The sequence below is a fragment of the Chlorocebus sabaeus genome, chromosome 5 (assembly GCF_047675955.1).
Source record: "Chlorocebus sabaeus isolate Y175 chromosome 5, mChlSab1.0.hap1, whole genome shotgun sequence".
NCBI classification, from domain to species: domain Eukaryota; kingdom Metazoa; phylum Chordata; class Mammalia; order Primates; family Cercopithecidae; genus Chlorocebus; species Chlorocebus sabaeus.
In genome coordinates, this window is record NC_132908.1 from 80,922,159 (window position 1) to 80,937,011 (window position 14,853).

General features: G+C 51.5%; 1 protein-coding gene across 3 annotated transcripts in view; it reads left to right on the forward strand.

Annotated features, from left to right (window-relative positions):
• The first annotated feature begins 350 nt into the window (after positions 1-350).
• Positions 351-14,853, forward strand: part of WFDC1 (WAP four-disulfide core domain 1) — a 33,578-nt gene continuing 19,075 nt past the window's right edge. The window contains exon 1 of one of the 3 annotated variants that reach the window (XM_007994222.3): positions 351-839. In XM_007994222.3, the coding sequence (XP_007992413.1) occupies positions 696-839 (144 nt within the window). In that variant the 5' untranslated portion in view covers positions 351-695. The remainder of the gene's footprint in view (positions 840-14,853) is intronic. The other 2 variants (XM_073015609.1, XM_073015608.1) reach the window with 2 other exon arrangements.

Consider the following 14,853-nt stretch of genomic DNA (forward strand, 5'->3'; position numbering starts at 1 on the left):
CATGTGCAGGTACACAGGCTGACAGTGACAGCACACTTCTTATGCTCAATTTCATTTAAATCTCACAAGAAACACACGCTATGAGGAACGACCCACAGGCCCACATCAGAGAGGAGGACCCTAGGGGGTGCAAGGGTGGGAGTCGTCTCCTCACAGCCGCACCCTTGGCCAGTCCCCGTCCAGCAGCCTCTTCCAAAGGAGCTTTTATGGGCAGATAGTTTGTCAGCCCAGCTTGAAATGTGAACAAGGTAACAGCCGAGCCCCCATCCATCCTGCTGCACTCCCCTGCATGTCCAGCCCCAAGCTCAAGCACACCTCCTCGGGAGGAGACCGCCCCAGCCTGCAAGGAAGTGCTCATTATGGAGAGTGGAGAGTGACAGGCCACTCCCGGCCACGTCTCCAAGCAAGCCGGTGCCCCCTCCTCCTGCTGCCACCGCCCACTGAGCTGCCTGGACTGCAGACGCCCTGGTCGGAGCCTCTGGGGCCAGATGTTATAGGGCAAGCTAAAAATAACCGGGCAGGCCAGCCACCATCGAGGAAGGGGCATGTGCTGGACGCGGACACATGATCCGAGGGACTCTGCTGGGTGGAACTAAAAGTCCATCAGGCTGTTCACGCTCCTGTCCCCACTCGCAGGCCCACACGGTGAGGGGCCCCTCTTCTGTGTGCGTCTGGAAGGTTGCTGCCCGGTGAGGATGCCTTTAACCAGCGTGGGGCCGGGCAGCTGCAGGAGGCAGATCATCCAGGCTCTGTGCCTCTTGCTACTTCTGCTCCACGCCGGCTCTGCCAAGAATATCTGGAAACGGGCATTGCCTGCGAGGCTGGCCGAGAAATCCCGTGTAAGTGCCTGGGATGGGGAGACTGGGGCAGCCTCTGTGGGTGGGAGGCAGCCTTGAGGAGAGGTGATCCCTGGACACTGCCTTCTCCTGTAAGTGCTCTCCCAAAATGTGGCAGGGCAGGCGTCTTCCTATCCGTGTGTGTCTGAGTTGTGTGGTGGGCAGATGGGGTTCACCCCCCAAAAAGGACCCTTGCCTGTGAGTCAAGAGGCAAAAGACACATCACATATGTGCAAAAGAATCATGCCTCGCTTTTGCCTTATTACAAAAGTATACATGCTCCTGAAAGACAGCATCTAATTTCAGAGCCCCAGGACTTAAACAGAGCTTTCCGTCTCCACGATCAGTACCAAATGTTTGTGAAATATACTTAGGCATTCATGTGGTTGTTTATTCATTCTGCAAACAGAGTGAATACATTCTGCTAAACAGAATTTAGCAGAAACCGCTCTGGGGAAGGCACTGTCTGGGGGTCCTGTGGGTGTAAGATGAAGGAGGTACCAGCCCCCATCCTCAAGGGTGGCGTGGCCGAGGTGCAGAGGCAGTTGGGTGACAAACGATGGCAGTACAAAGAGAAGGCGCGAGGCAGCGAGTGGCAAGAAACACACGCCCTGGGGGCAGCTGTCTTGGTGTGACTCGGGCTATGATGCTCGTTAGCTGCGTGACTTCTCTCAGGCAAGCTGCTTGACATCTCTGAAACCCAGCGATCTCATCTGCAAGAGAGAGAGGGATGCACTCCTTTTCACAACTATGTCTGGTCGCCACTGTTTACCAGGCACTGTCCTAGGCTGTGGGGATACAGACCTCAGATCTCTGCCTGGGGAACTCACTGGGGGGCTGGGGGCAGCAGAGAATAAATGAGAGAGATCTCATTTATTAGTGTGTGCAGTTTGCGCGTGCTGAGGAAGCAATAAAGCGGGAAGCAAACTAGGAGAGAGAATGGGGTGGAGGAGCCTATCATTTTTGCTTCCTCCCACTCCCCAGAGATCACAGATCCACAGGAACAGAGTGAGCCAGGACACTATCAGCACACAGAGGGATCGAGAAGGTAATGCTGGCACCCACAGCACCTGCGTGAGGATGGAATGACTCAGAATGCAGAACATCTTTGCAACAGAGCAAGCTGGCAGTGCATCTTGGTAGCTTTCAATCAAATAATTGTGACTTTGGTTGGTGTTGCCTAACAGGGTAGCATGTAGGTTCCTCGGGGTAGGGCGGGATTCTGTTTCACTAGCGTGTGCCCCTGGTGCCTGCCATTAAGTTGGCGCCTGGTACATTCTTGTGGGTGAATTATGAGCAGATGCAGTGGTAGCAGGGGATGTGTGTGCAGCTCTTCCCCAGAAGAGTCGGACAGGGTTTTCAGGGTTGGGGACAGTGGACCTGGGGCTTTAAAGGATAAATAGGAGTTTGCCAGCTGGAGAAGAGGGAAGGGAGAATGATTAATGACCCCAGGCACGGTGGGGTGCCCGAAACTGTATTGAGGCAAATCTGGGCCTCCAGGGCTCATAGTCTCCATGTTGGGCACGTGCTCATGGTGGGAGACAGGAGGCCTCCAAGGGGTGGAGAGAGTAGTAGAGTGAAATGATGAGGTGTTTGGAGAAGGGAAAGCTCACGTGAGATGGTGTAGTCACCTAAAGCCTCCTGGAGGAGGTGGAGACCCTGACTGGAGCTTGGGGAAGGGTTAGGAATTAGGAGGAGGAAGGACATTCCTGGAAGAAGACTCAGCATGAGCCGAGGCTCACAGGCAGAAGTGGTGCATCTGGGAGCTGCTTGGGAGACCAGACCTGGCCAGAGGGGAGGCAATGAGGAAGGGTAAGAGTCTCTTCTCAGATTGTATTGACTCCTCTGTGCTCTTCTCTGGTGCAACAGGATGATTTAACCCTCACCTGTAGTGCTTTGGTTCTACAACCACAGAGAGATTCCCAATATGTCATCTGATTTTGTCTCCACCAAGTCCCAAGATGTCATAGGAGCCAGCACCGTGACATCCACATAGGAGGGTCAGGGTTGATGTGCACAGGGGATTCGGGGGAGTCTCTGAAACACAGGCCTGGGTGGGCTGCAGGAGCTGATTCTCTTGTAGCCACCACTGGTCAGGATGCAAGTGCTTTGAATTGGCCCCGCGCTGAACTGAAACTCCCTGGTTATCAACAGATATTGGCCTCCTTCCTCAGCGCCTAGACACAGGCGAGGTTTATGCAGAACAACTGTGCCAGCAGGGTGCGGTGGCTCACGCCTGTAATCCCAGCACTTTGGGAGGCCGAGGCAGGTGGATCACCTGAGGTCAGGAGTTCAAGACTAGCCTGACCAATGTGGTGAAACCCCTTCTCTACTAAAAATACAAAATTAGCTGGGCGTGGTGGCACATGCCTGTAATCTCAGCTACTCGGAAGGCTGAGGTGGAAGAACTGCTTGAACTCGGGAGGCGGAGGTTGCAGTGAACTGAGATTGCGCCATTGCACTCCAGCCTGGTCAACAAGAGTGAAACTGTCTCAAAAAAAAAAAATGAAAAAAGAACAACTGTGCCTCAGAGAAAGCCCTGGGCAAAGACAGGCTGTTGGCTGTGGCTCGGAGGACAGGGAGGGCTGGGAAGAGCGCCTGGCCTAGAACTCATCACAGCGACATCTCTAATGTGCTGTGCAATCTTGGACCACTCACTGCCCTTCTCTGGTCCTCAGTCCTCACCTGGGAAATGAAGATGGAGAACTTATAACTTCCATGGCCTTTTCGTTCTGATTCTAATTTCCACCAAAACACGCGACAGGGACTTAGGGATGATAGGAAGCAGCCCCCACATGCTCAAAGTCGAGACTTCCCCTTGAGGCACCACTTTCTGACCCTACGCTGAGTCAGACCTTCAGCCTGGGCTCTGTCCCTCAAGGGCTATGGGCTGGTCAGGGTGAGGAGACGCTGGGTGTGGGCTGAAGCTGGCTTGCACCCCCTCCGGAGAGCCAGTTTTGCTCCACACACGCATGATCACAAATTAAGTTATATAAACTTACAACTAAATCATTTATATTAGAAAGAAAGGAAAGAATTGTTTTTCTGTAAGACAGAGTCTGTTGATGTGATCTTAGTTCACTGTAACCTCCACCTCTCCGGCTCAAGTGATTCTTGTGCCCAGGCCTCCTGAGTAGCTGGGATTACAGGCATGCACCACCACGCCCGGCTAATTTTTTGTATTTTTAGTAGAGATGGAATTTTGCTGGTCTCAAACTCCTGGGCTCAGCTGATCCGCCCGCCTCGGCCTCTCAAAGTGCTGGGATTACAAGCGTGAGCCTCCGCACCCAGCCAGGAAATACCTCTTATTAGAAATGCATCACTTTCCAATTGTATTGCTCCATTTTGCTATTCTCTCTGCTCCTGGGGCTTTATGCCTCTTGCATCCATGTGGTATGACGAGGAGAGAAGGTACTCCACATCTCTTCCCACTCCCATTCAGTGGCCTCACGTGGGTTGCCTGAAATCAACCATGCTGTGAGTACACCTTGGAAACTGGCCAGGGCTGCGTGCGGAGAGCTGGTGGTTCAGTCCTGAGCAAGCGCATGGCTGCCGGTAGCCTGCTCTGCTTTGTCAAAGCCTCGTCCCCCAGCAGAGTGACTTTTGTGTAGGGGACTGGACTCTTAGAGTGGGGTCGGTTAATGTCCTGAGTGCTGTTTATGCGTCTTGGTCTAAGCATGCAGAGACAGTGCCAGAGACGAGCACGCTTGCCTTCCATTCCCATGGGAGGAAGAGACCCTGACTGGAGCTTGGGGAAGGATTAGGAATTAGGAGGAGGAAGGCCATTCCCGGAAGAAGGCTCAGCAGGAGCCGAGGCTCAGCTCACAGGCAGAAGTGGTGCATCCGAGAGCTGCGTGGGAGACCAGACCTGGCCAGAGGGGTGGCATTGAGGAGGGGTGAGAGACTCTTGCCTTCCATTCCCATGGGAGGCCCTTAGGGGAGGCTTTTGATGAGAAGTGCCGGGTCTCCCGCCTTCTATCTCTAAGACCTTCCGGAGGTTCCTTCTCCTATCTGAGCCTCAGTTTCTTCATCTGCAGCATGGGGCACAGCAGTGCCTTCTTTGCAGGGTTCAGTGAAAAGGCCATGGAGCCTATGGTTCCCTGCCTGGCACAGAACTGCATTCCCTACGTGTGTACTACGGACAGATTTAAAAACCCATTCCAGGCCAGGCACAGTGGCTCGTGCCTGTAATCCCAGCTACTCGGGAGGCTGAGGTAGGAAAATCGCTTGAACCTGGGAGGCAGAGGTTGCAGTGAGCTGAGATCGTGCCATTGGACTCCAGCCTGGGCAAGAAGAGTGCAACGCCATCTCAAACAAACAAACAAACTAGCAAACAAACAAAAAACCCCATTCCAGAACCAAATATTGATGAGACTGAATAAAACAGAAGCAAAATGTTTGTAAATAGTCCAATAACCTTTCCGTGGAGCTCAGTCGGTTCTGTGGAGTTGGTATTTCTGGCTTTTCTTTCCTGGCATTAGATAAAACTCCTGAGAACAATGATTTCCTGAGCGCTTTTGCTGTGTCAGGACAAGCATTTGCCATGCATTCGCGCTTGGGAGCCTCTCGACAAATCCACCAGGTGGGGACCACGGCAGCCACATGCGGGTCTGGGTGCTGCGCAGCCTCTGGACTGGGCAGGATGGCCCCTGCTGTCAGTGTGACTGTGGGTCTGTTTTCCCCTCTAAGCACCCATCCGGGGCAACTGGAAATGGTGGTTCAGTTTGCACCCTGCCCAGAGATGCCTGTCCTGCTGAGGGGCAGCCAGGAGCAACAGATGCCACTTTCTCTTTCAAATGCATCCTGCCAGACAGGGGTCCCATCTGTCTGGAGGCACCCCCTGTGCTAATAGCAGTAGGGGACCGTAGGAGCCAGCAGTGGCCCACACAACTCGCATTCCTCAGTTCCCCAACCTAGTTCTCCTTTCCCCCATTATTTCTGTGAGCTCTTGAAAGCTTTCCAAATATCCTTTTATTTTTTGCTGAGATAGCAAGAGTGGGAGAGGCAGATGGCCTGGAGCTGTGCTCTCACCATTCCATGAGTTCTGACCTTCACCTTCACCTTCATCTTTGTACCGTAAGCATCTGTGTCTGCTGGCCTGAAGGCTTTCTCTGGCTGCAGGAGCATGCTCAGCCCACACACAGGCAGGCCAAGGTGCCGGGGAGGTAACACCTGTAGGAGCAAATGGAACTGGAGCTGGATGGCCCGGCTGACTTCTCACCTTTGGTGGGACACGGGTGAGGAGTGTTCCACATGGTTTCTCCAAGGTCCACTGGGTTTGAGCTCCAGTGCCCAGGTAGCCACCTGCCCTTTAGCACTCCCTGAAGGGGCACCTTCCCTTTCCTGCCCAGCTTCCTCACTCCCCAAACGGTGCTTCCTGGTGTCCCCTCCCAAATTACTCCCTGCCCTCAAATTCTGTCAGATCCATGCTGTGGGTTGAACTGTGTCCCCCAAAAGATACATCCAACCCCTAACTCCTGGTCCTTGTGAATGTGACCTTATTTGGAAACAGGTTCATTACAGGTATAATTAGTCAAAATAAGACGAAGTCATGCTGGAGGTGGGTGGGTAGTTAATATGACTGGTGTCCTTATAATAAAAGGAGAAGAGGACAGGCGTGGTGGCTCACACCTGTAATCCCAGCACTTTGGGAGGCCGGGAGGCCGAGGTGGACAGAGCACCCGAGGTCAGGAGTTTGAGACCAGCTTGGCCAACATGGTGAAACCCGGTCTCTACTAAAAATACAAAAATTAGCCAGGCGTGGTAGTGCATGCCTGTAATCACAGCTACTTGGGAGGCTGAGGCAGGAGAATCGCTTGAACCCCGGAGGCAAGGTGGAGGTTGCAGTGAACCGAGATCGTGCCATTGCACTCCAGCCTGGGCAACAGAATGAGACTTCATCTCTCAAAACAAAAACAAAACAAAGGAGAAGAGACATAGAAGCAGAGACACAAGGGGAGAAAGCCACGCAAAGACAGAGCGCTGCAGAGATCGGAGTGATGCGTCTATAAGCCAGAGAACACGGGGGACGGCCAGCCACCACTGGAAGCTGGGGGAGGCATGGAAAGGTTTTCTCCTTAGAGCCTCCACAAAGGAACCAACCCTGCCAAACACCTGGGTCTTGGCCTTCTGGCTTCCAGAACTGGGAACGAATCCATTTCTGTTGTTTGAAGTCCCCAGTGTGTGGCATTTTGTTGCAGCTCCCTGGGACACGAATCCAGCCTGCTCTGGGACAGAAGGGAGTTAGCTTCTGTTGATTGCAACTGGCAACCCTGATTGAGAGGCATTTCACAGACAAGGAAAGTGAGACCATTGAAGAGAATGACTTATCTGTGCTGTTTTGGCTGGGGACAGGTGGGGCTATCACTATATCCCCAGTCTCTGGGAGCTTTCTCTGCTCCTCGAACCATGTGAGCTCACACCCTGCAGGACTTCATCATCAAGACTATTAAGATGCTTCTGTCTTGGGGGTCAGCGGGTGCTCAGTGGGCTCCGGAGACCCCCAGCAGCACCCAGGAGGGAGCCTCCAGGGCTCATGGTTGAGAACTCCAGGAAAGGCCCGGAGCTGCCTGGGTGCTGGAGAGAGGGGGTGTGTCGAACTGATGTGAAGCAAACTTATTGTAGGCTTGGCCACACCCTGGTGTCTAGCCCAGAACCTGGCATGGATGGGCGAGTGGAAGGAATGAAAAGTCCATAAATAGCTGACTTTTGGGGGGACCTTGGACAAATCACTTTCTCCTCGCTGGGCCTGAGATTCCTCATCTAAGGTTCCAGCCCTGAAATTCCAGGTGGACATCAACAAGTAAAGAAGCATCCCAGGTCCCCGTGTGGTTATCACCCAGGAGAGGGAGACAGGAAAGCAGGACACCTCTGTGCCAGGACTCACCGGAGCCACAGGGCGGAGGCAGATGGATGCCCATGGGCTGAGCACATCTCAATCTGTCCACTCAGGGGACTAGAACTCAACAACAAAGGTGCGGAGCCTGGACACACACCACTGCACAGATGAACCTCGAAGACATGATGCTGAGCACACAAAGGCCACAGGCATGTGACACTGTTTGGATGCAATGTCCAGAAGAGGCAAATCCAGCAGGATGGGAAGGAGATTCGTGGTTGCCAGGGACTGGGGGAGGGAGGAATGGGGGGCAGCTGTCTGATGAGAACAGAGGTTCTGCCTGGGGTGATGAAAAAGCCGCAGAAATAGCTCATGGAGGTGGTTGCACACATCATGAATCTAATTAATGCCACCAACTTGCACACTTAAGATGACTGAAATGGAAAATTGCATGTTATATTTATTTTACCACAATAATTTTTCTAAAAAGCAGCGAGAACCTGAGGCACCTCTCAGGAATTCTGTGATGGCACATAGAGTCCCTGTGAGTCCTCTGTGTCCCCAGCACCAAGAGGCAGCCTTTCAGCAAGTGTCCACTCACGGTGCCCACTCCGGCTCGTGGGCCATGGCAGCTTCGTGCCCACCTCCTCCAAGGCCTCTCCGCAAACGCCTCGTTATGATTTCCCTTAAACGTTTGCATAACAGCCCAGCTCTTCCTTCTTGGCATTTAGCTCTGTTGTTGTTATTGGTATGAGTTGTTTAGGTTTCTCTCTAACTGCTTTTGCAGATGATGACAAAAAGCAATTCGTTTGTCTTATCTGTGTGCTGTTTTGTGTGGCGTCTGTGACTTGTCCTGAAACTGAGCCACATGAAGGCAGGGCCAATGTCTTCTGATTTAACTTGGAACTCCCCATTTCCAGCCCAGTGCCTGAAATGCAGTGGGCCTGGGAATTATGAATTTACTATTGAATGAATGAATGAATAAATTATGTTAAAACTTTCCGGAACAGAATAGATGGGATGGAAAGTTCTAGAGGACTCTCGGGTGCACTGATTGACAACGACATTGTCGGGAAGAGTTGGTCGAGTTTGCAGTCTTGTGAATTTCTTTCTTTTTTTTTTTGGTCTCCCTCTGAGGAAGTCCTATTAACCTTGTGCCAAATTCTGTCCCCAGGGCCCAGTGCTAAGGGCGCCGGGCACCAGGAAATGGCATTCATCGACGCACGCTGAACTCTAAGCCCACTGTTCCAGGGAGAGACATATTTTTAGATGTTTGACGTCCAAATTCCAGAGGAAGAGCAAGTAATGCTTAGAGGAAAATTGGCTTTCTTCCTCCACCATGCAAACCAGTGCTGGGGTGCATTTCTATTGGTCTGGCCGCTAAGCTGCTGGAACTTTCCAAAGAAGGGTAAAAGCTCCTGCATGTGGAAGGAAGGGGGTGGCGAGCACTGAGGGAGGGATGTGGGTAGATTTGGTGGCAGCTCTGGAGATTGGATTCTTTTTCCCTAAATGGAAATGGTTTATAAATTCTTCTACTGATTATTAAAAGAACGACGTTTACTGTAAAAAAAAAAAAAAATTCAGACAACGCAGAAAGTTATAAATTAGTAAAAATGATCTGAATTCTTCCTCTAAGATGTAAACTCTGGTGATATTCTGGGGCGTCTGTCTAGATTGTTTCATGAAGCAGTTACAGCACACATGTTTTTTCTTAGTGGTATTTTATTCATACTGATTCAAATTTCTTTTATTGAAATGAAGTTCACATGACAGACAATTCACCCTTTCAAATGTACAATTCAGTGGTGTTTAGTATATTCACAGGGTCGTGCCTACAGGCAACCCCGCAGCCATTAGCCTTCAGCTCTCCTTCTCTCTTCCTGCAGCCTCTGGCAACCACCAATCCGCTTTCTGTCTTTATGGATCTGCCTTTTGTAGACGTTTCATAGAAATGGAATCATCCAGTATGTGCTATTTGGTGTCTGGCTTATTCACACTGTTTTATATGTTGCATTTTCACTTAATAATCTGTGGGAAGTATGTTAACATGGTCGATTGGCATCTTCCTTTCTTTTTTTTATTTTTTGTTTTGAGACAGAGTCTCACTCTGTCGCCCAGGCTGGAGTGCAGTGGCGCAATCTTGGCTCACCCCAAGTAGCTGGGATTACAGGCGCCCGCCACCATGCCTAGCTAATTTTTTGTATTTTTAGTAGAGAGGAGGTTTCACCATCTTGGTCAGGCTGGTCTTGAACTCCTGACCTTGTGATCCACCCACCTCGGCCTCCCAAAGTGCTGGGATTACAGGTGTGAGCCACCACGCCCGGGCATCTTCCTTTCTAAGGCCTGTGTGGTGTTCCCTGTGCCTTCACTTATGTATCCAGCCTCCTTTGGTTACACATCCAGCTTGTTTGCTTTAATAGAATCTGGACTTGGACTTGCTGAATTAGGGTTCCCACTGCCGGAGCCCAGAATGGGCATTTCCCTACCTGCTTCCTAGGGATAATCAGTGGCAGAATGGCTTTGCAAATCTATTTTTGTTCATCTATATGAACAAAATAGCCACCAGGTCGAAAATCTTAAGGGAATCTTTTTATTTTTTATTTTTTATTTTGTATTTATTTATTTTTTTTGTGAGAGAGAGTTTTACTCTTGTCACCCAGGCTGGATTGCAGTGGTGCCATCTCAGTTCACTGCAACCTCTGCCTCCCTGGTTCAAGTGATTCTCCTGCCTCAGCCTCCTGAGTAGCTGGGATTATAGGCACCCGCCACCACGCCTGGCTAATTTTTGTATTTTTAGTCAAGACGAGGTTCCACCATATTGGCCAGGCTGGTCTCAGGTCACACCTGACCTCAGGTGATCCACCTGCCTTGGCCTCCCAAAGTGCTGGGATTATAGGTGTGAGCCACCGTGCCTGGCCAGGAATCATTTTTATCCAGGTAAGGCATACAGAACTGGAGAGCTCTTATCTGAGTTGTACCATGAATGTGTGCTCAGTGGCTGCTTTGAAATAGACTTACTATACAATCCCCGAGCAGGAATGAAAATAAAAGCTGGAAATCACGGGTTGCTCTGCGGTTTTCACGAAAGCGTCGTCTGTCTGGGGTGAGTGTCCTGCTTTCTCAGAGGGATTTCATGCGGCATTATTTTGTTTTCATCTGAGAGGCAACATAAGCTGGGAGGGAAGGGCTGCAAAGAGGGGGCCAGGACAAATATGTACCTGGGGCCCCCCATTTTGACTCCACTCTGAGCTGGGGCTGGGTCACGGGAGGGCAGAGGGAACACTTTGGGAGGGGGAGGGAGCCCCTGGACTGAAGGAATGGGAAGAAATGGACAGACACCGCTGGGAAGCAGCTCCCAGTTCCAGGCTCCTGGGTCAGGAACGCCCCTGGAGGAGTAGGACAGACCCAGGTTCCAATTCTGCCTCTGACGCTTCACAGCTGCTTGCTTTTGGGCAAATGCTTTTAGTTTTTTTGTGTGTGTGCCTCAGTTTCCTCATCAGTAAAGTGGTTTTAGAATAGCAGCAGCTCCAGAGGGTGACACTGAAGATTCGATATGTGAGGACCCAGCACAGCATCAGCACACAGTAAGAGCTTGCTAAATGCTGCCTCCCTTGCCGTCAGCTTGAATCACACAGCCCAGGCTCTAAGCCTGGTGTCTTGTATGGTGACTGCGTGCCTCTGTTTCCTCACCTATGCAATGGGAACAGCAGTGGTACCTACCGGGGAGGGCTGGAGGCAACTTCAGGTGATCCTCCGAGGGCAGTGCTCTTGCACACGCTGGGCGGCTGTTTCCACATGGCCCCTTCTCTTAGGAACTCTGCAAGTTGTTTGCCCTGGTCTTATCCAGAAATGAGGAGGTTATCCAATCCCACATTTCACTGGTGGGTTTGCTGGTGGGTTTCTCGTACGTGTATCTGCAGCCTCAGCTGGACTGGAGCTCCTTAGGTTTCCTTTGCACCTGCTGAGCATCTAACCTAATGCTATGGAGATGGTGGGCGTTCACTAAATCATCAGTGAGTGAATTGAGGGAGGATACAGGGGAAGTGAAGAAAGACTGGAAGAGATGAAGAATGAAGTTACTATGGGACGAGAGGCTTCTGAGTCCATTGATTAAAAATAATAAAAGGAGCCAGGCATAGTGGCTGACACTTGTAACACCAGCACTTTGGGAGGCTGAAGCGGGCAGATCACCTGAGCTCAGGAGTTCAAGACCAGCCTGGGCAACAAGGCAAAACCCCATCTCTACTAAAAATACAAAAAATTAGCCAGGCATGGTGGCCGGCACCTGTAGTCCCAGCTACTTGGGAGGCTGAAGCATGAGAACTGATCGAGCCCGGGAGGTGGAGGTTGCAGTGAGCCAAGATCGTGCCCTTGCACTCCAGCCTGGGTGACAGAGTGAGACCTTATCTCAGTAATAATAAAAGGAATACAAATCAAGTGAACTATGGATTAGCATTGCCAGTGCTGAGCCGAGCACACACAGGTGTGATCTCTTTTGATCTTCACCACAAACGCCGGCAGCAGGTATTACTTTTGTGTCCATTTTGCAGATGAGGCTCAGATAAGTTAGTGATTTTCCTGCATGATCACACAGCCATGGGGTTCACACCCAGACGTGTTGGATTCCTACACCTGAGCCCTTAATCCCTGTGCAAAGCAGCCTTTGCTGTATGAGAGGTCATGAGCTTCGGTCCCTTCCATCTTGGGATATGGCTCCTAAGTTCTTGCCCCAAAGGATGAGGAGGCTCAGCTGTGAAAAAGAGTTAGGAAGCATTCCGAGTGGAAGGAACAGCATGCGGAAGGCTCCAAGGCCAGGTGGAGCAGCGAGTCTTCAGAAACTGAGGATGGCCAAGTCCAGCTTTACATTTTGAAAGCATCCCTCCTCATCTGTGGAGTGTGGGATATTAAGACCCACTCCCCTAGTTCACATCCACATTAAGTGAGCATAGGAGGGTGACGATGCTTGCCCATAGCACAGCCTTACACTAACATGAAGGGCTGCCCCCACACCCGTGCAGGACCCCCGCTCTGCAGAACCCACTGCACAGGGCCCATGTGCAGATCAGCCAGTTAATGCGTGTTAGGCACTTAGAAGGGTGCCCAGCAAACTGCCAGGGTGTGTTGACCATCATCATCCTCATCTTCATCATTATCATCACAGCTTTTATTCCACCCAAAGAATACGTACTGAGTACTTGCTATGTGCCAGGCACTGCCCTAGGAGCCAGGGACACAGGTCAGAACAAAACCAAGTTCCTGTCCCTAGGAGGGAGAAAAACAGCAAACCAATGGGTTCCTAAATACACAGTCCACTCAAGAGTGATGAGGGGTGTGAAGCTCCACCAACAGGGAGAGGAGGAAGAGAGGGCTGTGTGAGCAGACCCCGAGGAGGTGAGAGCCAGGCAGATAGGGTGGGTGGGAAAAGAGCCAGTGCAAAGGCCCAGAGGTGGGACTGGGTGGCTGGAGAGAATGAGTCAGGAGGGGAGTGCTGGAAGAGACGTCAGAGACATGGAGGAGGTCAGGGAAGCCAATTGCAGTCCAACGTCTAGGCCAAGATTGGCTGTTGACTCCTTTAACCCTTGGGGGCCAGGAATAAATTGGAGGGCAAGCTGTTTGTTTATCTGAGTAAAAGTTCTTTCTCCGAACTCCAGAAAACACCTTTGTTTAGAACCCTCTTTGAGTGTCACCTTGCGTGACATGAAATATTTTTCAAAACATGTAATCCTTTAATCTGGACCTCTCAGTGAAATCAGTGCTTTATCACTCACGACCATCTGTTGTTTCAGCCACGCAGTAAATAACTCGGGAGATGGGGCTTCTAAGGCGCTTATGTCTTTGTTCTCTCCAAATTCTGAGAAGCGACCTTTGAATTTTCCTCTGAGACAGCGGCACATCTAAAATTGATCTCGGCGTACCCTCCCGTCTGGGGCTGCCATTAAGGAAGTCATGGGACTGGGAGGCATTTGAGGTGGCTGAAAAGTGTTTTGCTTCTGATCACCCAGTTCCATTAAATTTCATAAATGAGGCTTGATGGAAAAATAAGCTGGGCAGAAAAATAAGCTGCTCCCTCCCGACGACGTACGGTGCATTCTTAACCACCCTCCGAAGGAGGCTGGGGTGGCTGTCATGTTAGATGAGGATTAAAAATAGCGGACCCCATCATGGGTCCAATTTAGTTAATTCTGCAGCGAGTGAACTAAGAGCTAATGGCATGGGATCATACACCTGCTGCGGCTGGAAAGTTATTAGTGATGGTTACAGGGGTGAGGGAGATTGGATGGAGAAGGGGGTGATAAAAGGACTGATCCACGCTCTGGCCTCCCTTCTGTCTTTGGGGAAAACCACTCACCTCCTTAAGGCTTCGTCTCCATATCCACCAAATGCCAGCTTAGTGGTCATCTTCACTTTTTGTGAATTTAACAGCCAATGTCTACAAGAGTGAAAAGAAGGGTTCTCTGGGTGAAGCAGGGATGGGGGTCATGGCCCCCCCTCCCCAGGCTTTCCTGCCGCACAGGCCCCCCTCCTGCTTGGCCATTCCTGCTCTCCACCCCTCATGCCCTCAGTCTCAGGCCCTGAGGCTCCCTGGGGGCAGCTGAAAACCTCTGGCCTTGGTGATCCCACGGGTTCCCAGGGGCACCCGGCCAGGACCCGTTCCCGGGGACCTGGTGCCCCCTGCAGGGCATTGGTGGCACCGCGTGCAGTTTGCAGCTACCCAGATAGGGACGCAGGACTGCGCTCCGCCCCAGCCAGGCAGGGAGAGACAGAGCCTCTGCTCTCAGTGTGGGGTGGCGAGGCCCTAAAAATGAAGAAGGACCATACTAGAAACATCCCGACGAGTCTGGGGAAAGCTGCCCTCAGAAGGCCATTTAAACTGAGGATGGAAGGGTGGTTTGGCCAATAGAAGCGGATGGGAAGCCTTCCAGGCAGAGGACCAGCATGTGGCAATGAAGATCAGTGGCACTGTGCTAGACGCCAGCCTGGGTATAGACACCATCCTTGGTGTAGATGTCATCCTGGGCATAGACGCCATCCTGGGTGTAGACTCAGGGTACCCCAGGAGGGAAGTTCTATAGGGGGAAACTGAGGCTTGCCCACAGTCACACAGCAAGTGAGGGCAGAAAGGATTTAAGCCCTAGAACCAGGATTTGAACCAAACCTCTTGGCTGCAGAGCCCACTCT